Below are 16,819 nucleotides of genomic sequence, written 5' to 3'. Positions count from 1 at the left end.
TGCTGGCAGGGACTGATGAGATTTGTAGTCCATGAACATCTGGAGAGCCGCAGGTGCAGACCCCTAATCTAAATGATATATACTTAATCATGTTACGGTATTTGTATTGTTTTTGGAGGCTAATTTGGGCTAAAAAAAGGAATAAAATTGTTAACCATGAATGAGACAGGGGAAGAGGCAGCAATGGAGTCCTCAGAGAAGATGCTAGTGGGGACACAATTGTCTTTTCAATGTCAAGGTAGTTTCTCCGCAAGAATTTCTGGAAACATAGTTAAAGGGTGAAACAACCAGAAGAAGGAGGGGGTTTTTTTTAAACTTTGAGTCAGAATAGAGGACCGGGGGTCTGACTGTACCTTTTAAAGATAACTTAATTCCACTCCTTTCAATGCCAAGATATAATTCACAAAGAATAGAATGTGCGGCGATGACACACTGCCAGCCAATTGCAACAGAGGGCTCACTTCCAGCCAAGACATGCATGACACTTGGCTAGAAGTGAATCCTGTGCAGCAGTTAGTCAACCGGGTCGCTCAGGAGCTAGCAGCTCTGGAACTCTGGAAAGGCCAAGACAGAGACTGTTCAGAGTTGACATTCCCAATCAATCTGGACTTCCCCGAGATAGTATTACCTACCCAGAGAGAGGCAGCTGCAGTGACATGGAGTGGGCAGGAACTGTGAGGGTGGGCCTTAGAAAGGCCACAACAGCCCAGGAAGCTGCCAGAGGTGGAGAAAGGTGAGGTTGGCAGGCCCAAAGATGTCAACACAAAGGAGTGCAGGGCAGGGCAGGGCAAGGCAGGATTCTCCCCACCCATGAGCGGGCAACAGGGAAGCCTTGGCCTACTGGGAGAGGATGCAGAGTGCAGGAAACAGTTGGGAGACAGCAGGAGGGAACCCAGTCAGGCTTGCAGTCATGGCCATGGTGCCAGGCAGCTCAACAACACAGCCTGGCTCAGCCATGCCCCCACCCTCACTCGTTGAAGAAGCAGGGAGGATCTTAGGCCAGGGGGCCAATCCATGGCCTGGACTGGCCAGATAAATGATCCTTGAGCCAATTAGCAACGGCAAAGAAAGGCAAAAAGAGATGGTAGTGGAAGAGCAGTGAGGGTCGTGCCTGGTTCCTTGCCTGCTGGATCGAGCCAACGACATACTGAGAGACCCAGGGTTTTGAGATCCGGTCTTAAGATCACCTGTGCGGGGGAGGTAGAACAGCAAGAGCCCTGACCCAGTGTCCACCAAAGGGACAGAAAAGGCAGGAGGGGTAGGTCCCTTTAGTGGGTGCTCTTAACCCACCAACAGTTGTCTAGAACCCATTTTATTTGGTCATAAAACAGGCTTTACTGCTACTCAGAGATAATAGCAAGAATGGCTAACCAGACTGGACCTGACACTTCTATTGCTTCAGTCACGCTTGCACAATTGGAACACTTCTAATAGGAACCTTCCCGAAGCAATGAAAACACCAGACCAGTGCAACTCGTTCTATTGGTTTCAGGCAATGAGAGAACCTTAAAACCACTTACTAATAATTGCTTCTTCAGAGAATTATAATTATGATCTTCATTTCTTCCATCATAGTATCCAAGGCAATGTTTCCAAGAAGTCTACCATCCAGGCCAAGCCTGACCAAAACCAAAACTCTTCTAGTTTTAGTAAGAGTATGGCATTATATGCCTGCCAGAAATACGTTACAAAGCACTGACAAAACATAGTCCCATATTTCATAACAGGTCTTCTTTTTAAATGCAGCTGCATTCTAGCAGTGGAAGCGTACGACATCCAAACACATTTCACCCTTACACATGAAAAGTTCAAGTCAGTACTTCAAATTTAAATTATGCTGTCTACATTTACAAATCAGGAACAGATGGTTTCAGAATTTTAATTAACACAGCTTACCTATGATAATTTATATGTGCTCTCAAATATCTCTGCAAACACCAACACCAGAAACACATTTAACCACATAATATGCATCTAGACTAAGAGTGGAGTTGTCAAAGTTCTGACAAGAGTATCAAGGATGAACAAAACTACCTTGGGGCCATATGCAGGCCATCTGTCGCCTATGTCTGTTTAAAAGCACAATGGATTGTTAAACATAACGAGTCCCAAGTGTCCTGGATGCTAAAATTCATTTTGCAGGCTTTTTTCCTAGCGTATTTAGACCTCATATTCAGACAGTAACACCAATTGTTTTTAATCCTTCTCTAGCGAATTTCAAGTCAATGCTTTAGAACTGTGAAAAAGATGCAGGGACTATTTACATGTTTTCACACACAGATTATATAATAATAAAAATGAAAACCAACTTATCTAGGAAGAAAGCTTCAGGGAGAAGGTGAATTCGACATGTAGATGCTTTTTTATGGTGCAGCATTACCCCCATGTGGTTAAGTAACAGAATGCAATTTAGTGTTTGCTTCCACTTTGTTCGATAATTCATCTCAGGTGATGAAACATGTTAAAAATACATCCCTAGACTTGCCCTGCAAAGACTTTGGATTTAAATGGTAGCACAAAATATGGAGAAGCCTAATTATTATTTCAAAATTATATTGCTGTTTCAAATATTAAACAAAGCAGTGAGATTGTATTATTTTTCATTGCAGAAAAAATGCTGCAGATTGCTCACCACTGCATAAATTTCTAATTGCACATAAGAACAAGACAGCAACAGTTAGGAAAACAGGTTCAAAAGGGCCATGTATGAATGGGAAAAACACACACAACAGCAAAGAGAGCTGGGTATCTTTTGCCATTGCAAATCCTACAGCCACAACAGAAGCACCTAAGAAGCTTTGACTGTATGCACAATGATTACACAACTAAGCAGGCAGCTTGCATAGGACCCCCACTACATCACCTCTTAAACACTTGCTAGTCCTGTCCTCCATGTTCATCCTGCATGTCCTGTAACTTTTGGAAAACCTTAGCATATAAATTGGAAGAGTTACAGCAGTGATGTTTTTTATCTGCAATCAGACCATGTGACTACTAATTTTTTGTCATGAAACATGTGGATGCTTGAGATCCCAGCTTCATGAGGCAAAGCATTTCAAAGGTTATAAGAATCCAGAAATATCTAAAATCACAACAAACACAATAAAACTCATAGATCTGAGACAGTATTATAATTCTAAAAGTATATTTAATGTGCACCTAAGCACTTATGAATACTTTTAAACCACAGGTATTCTTTCCAAGTTTTATTTAAAACAAAAGAGCACAGCCAAATGTGTAAAATGGCATATGATACAGTTCTTTTGCCACTATTACCACTTCAGATATCTACATGAGTATATGTCTGGGTACATACTCACCCCATGTTAAGATCTCCATGCACATGTACAAGCTAGCTAAAAAAAAAACACCTTAGATATGCTCCATTACATGTTTACACTGTCTCTCTCATCTGAATTTCAGCACCCCTGTCTGTGTCATTTTGGCTACTGAGATGCTTATAAGGTTTCTGACACTTTTACTCCCTGGAGGTACAATTTTTAGAGTTGTTCCCCTGAATGGCTACTCCAGACAAATACTATGTGGAACTGCCCAACAAAAATACACTTCAGTTGCAGCTCCCTGCTTTCTGTCACGTCCCATACAAGTTACTGTAGACACGAAGATAAACCTGGACATTTTCAGTGGTGGTAGCCAAGTTGTGGAATTTTCTGTCTCAGGAGATCCGGGGCACACCTGACAGGTCATCTTCATTTCATGCATTTGACAAGAAAGATTATTAATATCAACTCCACATTGAGTTTTCATTATTTTTGCTCCTGTCATTTCTGATGCTCCACGCAATTGTTTTGTGTTCTGCTATTTTCCTTTCATTGTTTTCACAGCTGCTTTTTAGCGTTATAACTGTTAACTTCTTTGAAAGTTCTTGGATGGAAAAGCAAAGCAGAAGTATTCTCATAAAAGCAAAATGTATCACAACTATTCAAGAGTGATGCTGACATATATTAAAATGTTCACCAAAAAAATGATGCGTAGAGTAGCTAGTGATATAAAGGGAATGCCTTTTAAATTCAAACACAGACATAAACTTGCCCACATCAGAAAGCCGTGAATTTGACAGCCTATTCAACAATTCAGGCATCTGGCATGAAAGTTCACTATAGAAAAACTGCCCTTTGATCTAAAAGCAGAATAACCGGGCAGTTACAACACCTTAGTGAAGTATGTGGATCCCCAGAAATGATGCCAGCTAGAATTGTGCAACACGAAGCACTCAAGAGTGAGCTACACAATGTTAAGGCACATCAACAGTCAGTTCTTATTCTTAACTGTCTCAGCAACTGGTGTAGCATATAAGGGAAAAGTTCAATCCTTGTAGTACTTACCTAGAGGTCAAACACTAAAGAGCATGCAAGACTGATAATCAAGACTGAAAATGCCAACTTTGCTCAACAGTACTAAAGATTATAGTGAGAATGAGAGGCTGATCTTAAGATTTCTGCAACAGCATTTATAATACCTTTGCTAACTTAATTCTTGATTTAACACCCTGCTTTCTCCCTCATCCGAAGGTACCATGTTGCAGTAGCCTTATACAGCAGCGATCTCTATGAAAGGGAGTCATAGGAATGGCACAATACACTGTGTGATTGAAAGTCAATATGCTGAGCAAACCTTAACATCAGACATGCTGAAGTACAGCTGACATTAGTTCCAAAAGATTTTGAAACCTTTCTGTCACCTACCACCTGAAGAAGAGACAAAGAGTTTGAATGTATACCCTGCTTTTCTCACCTGCAAAGAGTCTCAAAATGCTTTACAAACTCCTTTCATTCCTCTTCTTGCAACAGACCTTGTGAGGTAGGTGGGGCCGAGAGAGTTCTCAGAGAGCTGGGACTACTCCAAGGTCATCCAACCAGCTTCATGAGCAGGAGCAAAAAAACAAATCCAGTTCACCACACTGCCACTCATATGGAAGAATGGGGAATCAAACCCTGTTCTCCATATTATAGTCCACTTGTCTTAACCACTTATGCTGACTCTCTAGTATCACTATGAAAAATCCCAGCTACAAAGTTCTTATTTTCTCACAATTCCAGAAAGTCACCAACACAGAAACCAGCACAAGACTGGTTGAATGTACAAATAAACTGGTACAGAACAAAGTGCTACATAGATTTCTGGAATCTTAGATAGCAATCTCTTTAACTGTCTTCCACTGTAGGTTATACATTAACCAAATATGACATGACACAATTACAGCAGAACTGATACCTCTGCTGAAAATGACTAGTGTTTTTTTCCTGAAAAGTCTAAAAATGTCTTTAAAAGATAATAAAACATATTAGTAGCTAAAGAATATAAATCTGGATACAAGAGGATCCTGTTCTACGCTCCACAGCTTGTACTTGGGGAGATATGTTGGACATGGTTAAATAAAAAATAAAGCTGGCTTGCATTTACATTAACTATGAGAACTTCCAGAGTAAAGTTATAATATAACCCAAAACAGCTGTTAACCCCTTTTAAAAGGAACTGCAGGCCCAGCTCAGACAGTGCAGGTTGCTCAGTTTAAATAAGTTATTTCATGAGTAGCTGCAGAGAAAATACAGAGCAATGTGTAGTCTCCCAGTGCATGTGCAAACAGCTCCATCGTATCACAGCTACTAAATCTGAATTTTAAAAAACCAGCTAGAGTTACTGAAAAGATGCTTGGCAGCAAAATAGGAACTCTGCATACTACTAGAGTTGCAAACATCCACAAATGAATGGGACATTTGTTCTAAAAAAAATATAAAGCTATGCTAAAATATAAAAGCTGTGGTTTCTTAACAGGCTTGTAGTACAACTCTGCAAGTTCTGGACTGCCTGAGAATTTGAACAACACATTTTCCATGCCTAGGATCAGGCCCATAAACATTTCAGATGGTACTCCAGGCTATGGTTGGGAAGCTTGGAAAAGACCCCAAGGCTCACATATTCCTCTCCATCTCTGTTTGTTTCAGTTTAGGATTCAGGAGTCTTACGCAATCTTGGTTTAGTTGTCTTTGTAGCCTCGTTTGTTCTCTTTATTGGATAATATATCCAGATCAGTCTTCTTACTAAGTTGTCAGAAAACCTCTTGATTTCTAAAAGTTTTCATTCATTAGTTCATTTTTTGTTCCTCAGGGGTGCCTGCATTTGATTTTCTTGTCTTCCACCTCAAGGTGACATGTGCAGTCACGTCATGATGAATTGCCACAGTGAACCAGGTCAATCACTAAACTGTTTGTGTGGTTTCCGGGTACTAATTTATACATAGCAGAATGAAAATTCTGTACTACCCCAACAATGCTACATAAGCACCAGGGGAAGTTAGCCGCTGACATCTCAGGACAGAGTGGAAGTGTTCATCTGCTTAAACCAGGGGTCTGCAACCTGCGGCTCTCCAGATGTTCATGGACTACAAATCCCATCAGCCCCTGCCAGCATGCTGGCAGGGGCTGATGGGAATTGTAGTCCGTGAGCATCTGGAGAGCCACAGGTTGCAGACCCCTGGCCTAAACCCATCTACTTACAAGCAAGTCCAGTTAATTTCAGTGGAACATACTGGCATAAGAAATTTTGCTCAGCAGGTAGGACCTTAGGCTTGAAAGCATCACCAAGTGTAACTGGAAGCAAGAGAAAGTAAGGGAATAAAACTTAGTGGTGACCAGAAAGGCATTGACACTTCCACTATGGATTAAAAACTAAAAATAATATGTCATGCATATTGTTTTAATACCCCTCATCCTATCTCATTAATCTGGAAATTAACCAGACTCACTGCAGGCAGCAGCATCTGATCAGGACCAGGAAGACCCAAGTTCAAACCCTTCACAGCCCTAAAGCTCTCTAGGTCAGTCTCGTGCTCACACCCTAACTTATCTCAAAGAGCTGGTTTGATGATTAATTAGAGGAAGAAATTCATTTTTATTTCCGTGTTTCTCCCCAATGGAGATCCAAAGTGGCTTCCATCATCATCTCCAGAGGAGTAACTCCAAGGGGGCAGGAGGGGGCTCAATGCACCAGGGCGCATACCCCTGTGGGGTGTGTGGCGAGGGTATTCCGGGGGTGTGGCACGGGCATACCGGGGCGGAGGACGCACCAGTGCACAGGGTGCTTTCCCCCCTTGCTACACCTCTGATAATCTCTCCTGAATTTTATCCTCATAAACAGCAGCCTATGAGACAGATTAGGCTAAAAGAAAATGACTGGCCTGAAATTACCAAGGACATTTCCTTGGCAGGATGGCGGCCTGATCCTGGTCTCAAACTTTCTGATCTGAGATTCTATCCACGATACAATGCTGGGTCTTTATATGTGTTGTTTTAATCTTCTAGGAGGGGTAGCATGGATAGAAATGAGTTCATTGTCCAGTTTACAATGAAGTGTATGCATGGATACACAAATTATCTTGACAGAGTAACTCTTCAGTTGCTTTTAATGCATCAGATGAAGTAATCGCTGCCCATCAAGACTGACTACATGCAAAAGCTCATGTCAAGTAACCGTTATTTCATTTGTGATTCCATAACAATCCAACACACTTTGCAGCTTTATTCTGCCACAAGTATCCCTGCTTTTGGACAACATTAATGTTCAAATAACTTGCTATAACTATCACTTATCAATCAGCAAGTATTCAGCTCATAAGTACAAGGCAGGCTTCTGGCAAAAAGGCTGCACCACTAAGCATTGTGCAAGACACAGAAGTGACTCCACATACACTTCTGCCTTGCCATCAAAATTAGGTCAGGGAAGTTTCAACAGAAAAGCAGCTCAGTAAGGAAGCTCACCTTCAAGAGTTCAGAAAGAAACTATTAGTACAGAGTGCAAAGATTAACAGAACAACTTGCAGCATTTTATCTAACAGTTATGAAGACAAAGGTTGCCGGTGGAAGATCAAAAAGTGGACTTACCAACCACAGAAGCTCCTCTTTCAGCAAAAGCCAGTGCATATGCTCTGCCCAATCCTAATAGGGAATTAAAATATAAAAACATTTTTAAATTGCACCTTATTCGGTTTAAAGAGAAAAATACACAGCTAATGAGCAAAATCCATTCTGAAGCTGCCCTACATAGACTCGGACAATAAGATAATGAGAAGTTTAACAACCTCAGAAACAGAAGGCTAATGCCAGAGATATGCCAGCTTACTCAGTGGTCCTGTGCCCAGAAATGCCATCCCAAAGAAACTATGCTTACGATCTACGTGAACTGCAGTGCTTTAGGCTTTAGAGAGCCTTATAATAAAGCATTCGATAACCAAAGTTCTCAACCCCACTTTATTCTTGCATAATAGATGAAGGAAAGAAATATCTTTCAGTTAATTTGCTACATAGTAAGTTAGCTGGAGTGTGTTGAAGTTTAAGTTTAACATCAGTGAATATACAACAACACTGTAAAAATCCAATTTTGTTTCCCCACACACCAATCTCAACCTTGTTATATAAAAAACCTCTATCAGGGGTCAAAACTCTTAGCAAGTTTAAGATGCATGGACAGAACTTTATAGTTTTTTTCCAATGAAATGAATTTGTTTCCAAGCAAACAGAAGAACACTTGGCTTGGCAAAAATAGGCTACACACAAATTCAAAGAAAAGCCTTCACAGAATAAACAATCTTCCTTTTCTCGTGCTCATTCAGAAGAATGCTCTCAAGTCACTCAGTCAGGAAGAACTGTTCTTCAGTTGAGATGGCAACAAGGCGTTCCTGGTTCTAAGGCTTCCTAAAGGTTTGTTGTAGTTCAACACCACTTTTGTAGATTTTCAGAATCTCTAGTGCTTCCTACAGGGACGATGGTGCATTCACTATTTGTTAATGCAGTTTTCTACTGACAGAATTAGAAAAAGAGGATTAGTTTGGATTTATATCCTGATTTTCTCAACCATAAGTCTCAAAGTAGCTTACAAACTCCTTCCCTACTTCACCCCACAACAGACACCTTGCAAGATTGATGGGGCTGAGAAAGTTCTGAGAGAACTGTGAGTGGTCTCAGATCACCCACCAGGCATCATGTGAAGGGGAAACAAACCTGGTCCATCAGATTAGTCGGCTGCTCATGTGGAGGAGAGGGGAATCAAACCTGGTTCTCCAGATTAGAGTCTACCACTGTTTACCACGACACCATGCTGGCTCTCCAATTAACTCTCTTTTTCAGCTACTATGTGCCATGTGATCCCCTGGCGAATTTAATCATTTTTATGAACATCTCTGGCAGGCCATGAATACCAAACAAGTTTGTTTCCAAGCAAATGTTACCCAATTCATTAAAAGGAAAGAGCTTGTTAAAAAAAAAAGTGATTCTAACTGACAACCAATGTGTATGAATTGTTTATTCAAAGAAATAGATGTGCACACTGTATACAACTCATACACACGCATATGCACATAAAGTTAACAAGCAAAGGGCAATATCTGAGTATTTTCCCAAGGAAAGGGGCCATTTAAAAAAATGTTTTAAGAAGTGAACATTTTATGAGAGAGCGGAGGCTGTTATTTATCCTGTGTTCTTAAAGTCTTACATCTATAAGAGGAGACACAGCTCTCTGGAACAGAACTGGACTTATATTAAGTCCCCAACATTTCTAGTTACAGATTTCAAACAGCAGAAGACTTCCAGTGTCACATTCAATCAGTGTATACTGGATAACTTAGGGAAAGGGAGTTTCTTACGATCATAAGGCTCTGAACTACAGACTGAGATACACATTCTTGAATAGTCTTGAAAAATAACAGCTTTCTCATAACCCCCCATTTAGACAGAACTTATTACAAACATGTGACAGCATGTCGCAGAGTATTTCTTTAGAAACACCATTATGCAAATCACACTTAATTACACTGAAACATGCAACCTGTCTTTCTGGTACCAAGAAACACTCGCTTTTTTATATGTGTGGTAGGTATAAGTAGTATTGGATGGAAAAACTAGGCCTACATTTCTGGCTGGATTTGTATGCAGAAAGAAATCAGAGTAAGCATACAGTAATCCCTTGCTAGTAATATGTATTTATTTTTAAAATGACTATATTTCCTGAGGGATTTCATGCTTGGACCTCTCTTGCCAGGCAGTAGTAAATACCTGACCTAGTACATCCTACATTCAAAAATTCCCCGATCAGTGTGGACAGGAGGGATACCCTCTTTCCAAGAAAAGGCCAGTTAACAAACTGCATTACAAACTGTTACCACTTTTCAAAAAAACCCATTTGTTTTCACTTCCAACATTACTCAGCAATAAACGTTGAATGTCTGCCTGGCTGATCTGTAAATGTATGTTTAAAGGTACTCAAACTGACAGCTTTCACAATTGCAGTGTATGGATTTGTAAACTTAAATTTGTAAACTATTCAGTTATAATAAGTCAAGATGCTTTCAAACGGGTAAAAACAGTACTTTCAAAAAGCCTTGCTAAAACACAGGGATGTATTTGTTGTTGACCAACTAATAACATTAACCCAATAGACTTTCAGTGCAATCCTGGGGGGGGGGGGGGGGGTTGAGCCACAGCCTGCAATGGCATAGATATTCTGCCTCCCAAGAGACTTGTTGAACCATGGCAAGCAAGCCAACTGAGATGATGCCCCAAACACCTAAGAACATAAGAACATAAGAACAAGTCAGCTGGATCAGACCAAAGTCCATCTAGTCCAGCTCTCTGCTACTCGCAGTGGCCCACCAGGTGCCTTTGGGAGCTCACATGTAGGATGTGAACGCAATGGCCTTCTGCGGCTGTTGCTCCCGATCACCTGGTCTGTTAAGGCATTTGCAATCTCAGATCAAGGAGGATCAAGATTGGTAGCCATAAATCGACTTCTCCTCCATAAATCTGTCCAAGCCCCTTTTAAAGCTATCCAGGTTAGTGGCCATCACCACCTCCTGTGGCAGCATATTCCAAACACCAATCACACTTTGTGTGAAGAAGTGTTTCCTTTTATTAGTCCTAATTCTTCCCCCCTGTGAAACTCCATGGGTTGTGCCTACCTTTTTGCCAGCATTTCCAGGCCAGGAGGCCTCAGGAAACCAAACTGGTCTTGCTCCTTAGAAATGTGCACTTTTGCATCAGAATGAGCTCCTGCCCCAGAGGTACTCCTGCACTGCTGGTGCCTGGGCATCGTGCTGCCACACAGCTGCCCAACATAAGTATAAGTGCCTCTGAAGCATAAATGCCCCTTACACCTGCACAAGTGGCATTTACACTAGCGCGGGGTCGCGCCATCTACTGAGGGGTTCCAGCCCCTCTCAAGATTGAAACTGCAAGTAGATATTATGATGTACAGGCAAATTACAACAGCTTGCCACCACTGGAGATTGGTGCTAAACTTGCAAACAGCAACATGAAAAGATCATCCCTGACTTTGAAGTATTTGGAGGCATTAATATTTAAAGTACTGAAGCAATACTAACAAGTGGCACTATAAGCAGTTGTTTTTAGGATTACATTTATTGTTGTTCAAAACACTCTGGGTGTGCTTGTACCTTTTTGCTCATTCCCAAACGATACTCAAAACACTTTGAACTGAGGACACGTGACTCCCAAGTTCAAATCACTCTGCTGAACTAGTTAAAGTTGCATGATTTTGTTATCTACATTTGATATCTTCTTAGCAGTTGCTTCATCACTGTAATATGATTAAACTCCTCCCCATCAGTTACCTGCTGCAACAGTCCTGAGACACTGAAGCCAAGAACATTTCACAAAGGCAAAATGCAGTCACGAGACGAAGGCTACCACTTCAGGTCTCTTCTTGCTGGTTCCAAGCTTTTGTTTGTGAGTTATTTGGGAAAAGGCAGAAGGAGAATAAAAGTCTCCAGAACGCTGAAGAGAAACTTCGTTTAAAAAGCTCGATTTGAGAGAGAAACACAGCAAAAACTTTGTCATTTGTGAAGGTTCAGAAGCATCTATCAGTAACCAAGTTACTGGGCTAGACGGGGGGTTTTTTTTTAGCTGTCTTTCGAAGTCACTTTATAATGCAACTGAAATGTTTTCTCCCAATAGACCTGCACACAGGATCCCCTTCTCCGTACGTCCTCCAGCTACCTATGATCAAGGATTCTCCAGGGTAACACCCGCCCACCTACCTTCCCTTTCCATAGGCGGATAAAATACTCCTAAACAACCAAAGTCGTTGCTTACCTCCACCAGCACCAGTCACCAGGACCACCCGCCCGTCAAACCTCAACGGAGCAGCCATCCTGCACCAGTTACCCGCACACTTTGCCCCGAAGGAGCCTGCCAAGCCAGCAAGCTGCGCAAAGAGTAATTGGGAACGAAGCCGGGCAAAGGGCGCGGACAACACGCGTGCGCCTCAGAGCTCGCTGCATCCTGGGAAATGTAGTTTTGTCGCGGGAAGTCGCAGTGCTCTTGAGAAAGCAAACAGTCGAACCGGCGAGGAAAACGGCCGAAAGCAGCGTAGAAAGTTCCAGATATTTTGAGGTTCTCAAGTGGAGATCTGTTTGTTGCAATTGCAAATAGAAATGGTTAAAAACTGTTGAAGTTTTTCTATACGGGTGAGATGAACTCGCAAATAGCTCGTGTCAACAACAGCTGGATCCTTGCCCATTTCAAGTTTGCATGCATATTCAGCGTATGTGCATCTTTCAAATGGAAAGGAGCTTGGAAAAGAATAATGGATATTGCTTTTGTAACCTCAGCTTATTGGTTCTGTAGGGCAGAATTTGGAAGGAGTTTGCAACAACTAAATTTTAAACAAAATGGTTTACTTTTCTTAACGTATAACACTTTATTAAACATTAGCATTTCACACTTCAGGGTCCTGTTAAGTTTCATTTCAAGTCCTTCTAATTACAGTCTTGTAATGCCAAATCCATTTCTTCCTGCAAGTGGGTGCCTCAGGAAACTCCAGAAGCTTGGTGTACTGGATTCAAGATGATGAAGATCCCCAAAAGAACTCTCACTATTCACACACAAAAAACCCTGAAACAATAAATTCTAACATTTACAATATAGCAAAAATAAACAACTCCATTCCCACTAGTTCCCAACAGCAAGGGTGTTAAGAGCTTATAATAATATCCAACCTGGTAGCCTTGCTTCCTCCAATCTCATGAATTCTTCAGCCTTCTGCTTCTTTCAGACCCCTTTCTGGGTCATCCCATTCTTAACATAGGAGTTACACTTATTCTGTCTGAAACTATATTTTGATAAGCTGTACCTTCTGCTGCAAAATAGCATGGAGCAACAGTTGAGGATATGTTTAATTAAGCAAACTGCACCAAGTTAACTTAATGGCTGAATTTACTACAGTGACAGGAGGCTCTCCAGTGGTTTCTTATCTTTTTCATTCTTTGTTTGCAAATTCAGTCACATTGATGACAGTTAAAAAGTTGTGTACTGCAAAATAAGCTTTGCACCACTCAGAATCAAACACTGGGGACCGTACACTTCTCAGGACAGTGTCCAATCTGAACATTGCTTCTGGCACCAAGAGTTGCTGTTTGGAATACCCCTAGGAAACCTATATGACTATATTAGAAAGATGTCCTAAGGAACTGGAGCAGCAGCATGCCTTCTACACCCTAAATAAGCTTTGGAATGCTCCAGACCATACATCTTCCCAGGGGAGTAATGCCCATTGGGCAAGGTGGGCAGCTGCCCAGGGCATCACCTTGTGGGGGGCATCAAAATGCAGGGTTCATTTTTGGGTATTTTTAGTGGTTTTTCATTTTTTGCCTGCAGGGGGCCCAGTTTTAGGCTAGTGGCACCAAATTTTCAGCGTATCATCAAGAGACTGTCCTTATGCTACCCCCCAAGTTTGGTGAGGTTTGGTTCAAGGAGTCCAAAGTTATGGACTCCCAAAGGGGGTGCCCCATCCCCCATTGTTTCCAATGGGAGCTAATAGGAGATGGGGGCTACAGTTTTGAGGGTCCATAACTTTGGCCCCCCTGAACCAAACTGCATAAACCTGGGGGGGGGGATCGTGAGAGTCTCCTGGTGAGATCATGGATGCTCGAGACTGTGCCTTCAGAAATGTGCCTCTCATTTCGCAACCCTTTACCGATAGCAATGTATAGTAACTCAATCGCAGAACAAAAGATTCTTGGCCAAATCTGATGGGACGGTCCTGCAAGGGTGCATTTTTTTGGATGTCTTGAACCAAATTTCAGAGGTATCATCCGACACAATGTACATGGTTTACCCCCCTAGTTTGGTGCAATTAGGTTCTGGGTCCAAGTTATGGACCCTCAAAAGGCAGCCCCCATCTCCCAGCAAAGAATGGAATGGCACTGCCCTTTTCTGAGGGTCCACATAACTTGGACCCCCAAAACCAAGCTGCACCAAACTTAGCGGGTACCATGAAGACAGTTTCCAGAATGATACCTGAAATTTTGGTGCTGATATTATCCAAAAAATTCACCCCCCTGCAGGAACATCCCAGAAATTTGCCCAAGAATCTTGTTCTGCATTGAGTGTCTCTGCTGCTGTCCATGGGGAGCTGCAGGCTGGGAGACATTTGTTCGAAGGCACATGCCTCAAAACTTCATGGTTCATCAGGAGATTCTCCTTAATTGGATACCCCCCCAGGTTTCCAGTGCTCTGGTCCAGGGGTACAAAGCAGGACCCTCAAAGGCCGCTGGCTCCATCTCCTATTAGCTCCCATTGGAAACAATGGGGGATGGGGCACCCCCTTTGGGAGTCCATAACTTTGGACTCCTTGAACCAAACCTCACCAAACTTGGGGAGTAGCATAAGGACAGATGATGTGCTGAAATTTTGGTGCTGATATGTCTAAAAATGCACCCCCTGCAGGCACCAATGTCCTGGTGCAAAAAAAAAACTGGTTGTGGTGGAGTGGCCGCCCATAGGGGAGGCATCCAACTCAGGTTTTGCCCAGGGCTACAGTTTGCCCAGGGCTGCCTCATTACGCCCCTGCATCTTCCGACCATACATCTGCAGACTCTGGAGACATGCACTGGTCCTTGATCCATTTTCTGACTCTGGCAGCATCCCTAGACTCCAGATGTGTGGTTTAGGGTGGTCCAAAATTCACTTTGGGGTGCTGTGTATGCAGCTGCCACAGATTCTTATTAAGGCACCTTTCCAATATAATCATTGGGTGGGTGGGGAGTATCCAAGATACAAACTCTTGGTGCCAGAACCAATGCTTGGAGCAGACACTAGTACACATCAGTCATATTGTATGAGACAGTCTCCAGAATATGGGGATGAATGATGGGGGGGGTGGGGGGTGCAAAGCTTGTTTGGGTCTTTTGCTCCTGAAGAAAGAATATCACTAGCCAGTGACGTAGGTATAGATTTTTTATGGGGGGGTTCGGGGGTGAGGCCACACCCCCACCTGCCTCTGGGGGCGTGGCCACACCTCCCCAAGCCCCACCTCCAGCCTAAGTTCTTATAAAAGTAGATCTCCGAAGCAAGGGATGGCAGACTCACGTGACCCGCCCAACCCACCTCCCCCACCAGCTGGGCTCCCGACCCACCTCCCCCACCAGCTGGGCTCTGCAGTCCCTTCTCTCTCCCCTTCAGGCAGAGAGTAGCTAGGGAAAATGGAGCTCAGTGCAAAATGTGAGGTTTGACCCCCCCCCCCATGTAAGGTGACTGCTGTGATGCTGGAATCTACCCCCAAACAGCATCACTTTCAATGGTGTTTCTAAAATTAGGAGCCCAGATTCTCCTTTTGAAATCCACCTTTTAAAGGGAAGAATTCGGAGGTCCCCAGATAACACATTATTGAAAGCACACGCTGTTTGTGGGGTGGATTCATCCCCCACCCACTGAAACAACATCACTTTCAATGTTTAAATCTTGGGATTCCTCAGATTCGCCGTTTAGAAGTATCCATGCTGAAGGGGATGGATTTTAAAAGAGAATCTGGGAAAATTTGGGGGGGTGCTCACAATAGGGGGGTACAATTGTTAAGCTAACAGCATCAAACATTCAGGGTATCTTTGGAAAACTCTCCTGATGATAACAATTGGTTTGCAGAAGTTTGGTTCAGGGGTTCAAAGGATTATGGACTCCTCAAGGTCAGCCCTCTATCTCCTCATTAGCTTCCCATTGGAAACAATGGAGGATGGAGGCACCCGCTTTGGGAGTCCATAACTGGACCAACCTTCACCAAACCAGGGTGATACCAGCAGCAGACTTGATGATACCACCTAGATTTAGTGAAGTTTGATTCAGGGGGTCCAAAGATATGGACCAGGGGTCCCAACCACGCCCAGGGCCAAATGTGGCCCCTGAAGGCATGACCCGCCCGCCAGGCATGGCACATGCTATGGCTCCATTCATGTGCAGTGGGGGCTCGAGGGAGAGGAGGAACCGCCCAACGGCTGTTGATTGCAGTTGGCACATGATGGCACCCCAAATCTCCATGAATTTTCTGACCCAGAGTTGAAACTCCGACATGGGCAACGCCGTCTTCTTCCCTCTCAGCTACCTGCATGTGCTGCTTCCTTGCGCTTTTCTGTTTCCGCTTCTCACTCCCATTGGCATCCAGCCAGGCTGGCTTGTAATCACTGGCTCGGCTGCTAGGATGAAAGAACCCAGGAAGATAGCTGGATCCTAAGTTAGATGGAATGCTTCATTAGGAAAGTTCTATTTTTTTTTTACAGGGAAAGGTATTCCACAGCCTCCCCAACAATATTTGGAGCCTCCACCTTGTACTTGACATACTTAGGTCACTGTTCTAAAATAGACCATGACAGAAAGGCTGAAAGGTGAAATCAAACATTTTACAAATCATTTGTGCATAGGAATTTGTCTTTACAGTTTTTTTAGTCTGGCCCCTCCAACAGTCTGAGGGACAGTGAACTGGCTCCCCCTGTTTAAAAAGTTTGGGGACCCCTGATAGG

The 16,819-nt window shown here is 42.9% G+C and overlaps 1 protein-coding gene across 1 annotated transcript in view; it reads right to left on the bottom strand.

Moving 5' to 3' along the window:
- The window catches only part of HSD17B4 (hydroxysteroid 17-beta dehydrogenase 4), a 79,424-nt gene extending 67,164 nt beyond the window's left edge, over positions 1 to 12,260 (bottom strand). The window contains exons 1-2 of the mRNA XM_048503681.1: positions 12,123 to 12,260; positions 7,902 to 7,955 (exon numbers count right to left, since the gene is read on the bottom strand). Coding sequence (XP_048359638.1) covers positions 7,902 to 7,955; positions 12,123 to 12,180 — 112 coding nt within the window. The 5' untranslated portion in view covers positions 12,181 to 12,260. The remainder of the gene's footprint in view (positions 1 to 7,901; positions 7,956 to 12,122) is intronic.
- Between the last annotated feature and the right edge of the window lie 4,559 nt (positions 12,261 to 16,819).

The sequence above is a fragment of the Sphaerodactylus townsendi genome, linkage group LG07 (genome assembly GCF_021028975.2).
Source record: "Sphaerodactylus townsendi isolate TG3544 linkage group LG07, MPM_Stown_v2.3, whole genome shotgun sequence".
NCBI classification, from domain to species: Eukaryota; Metazoa; Chordata; class Lepidosauria; order Squamata; family Sphaerodactylidae; genus Sphaerodactylus; species Sphaerodactylus townsendi.
The sequence above is the reverse complement of the archived record's forward strand: the minus strand, read 5'-3'. Positions and strand labels throughout refer to the sequence as shown.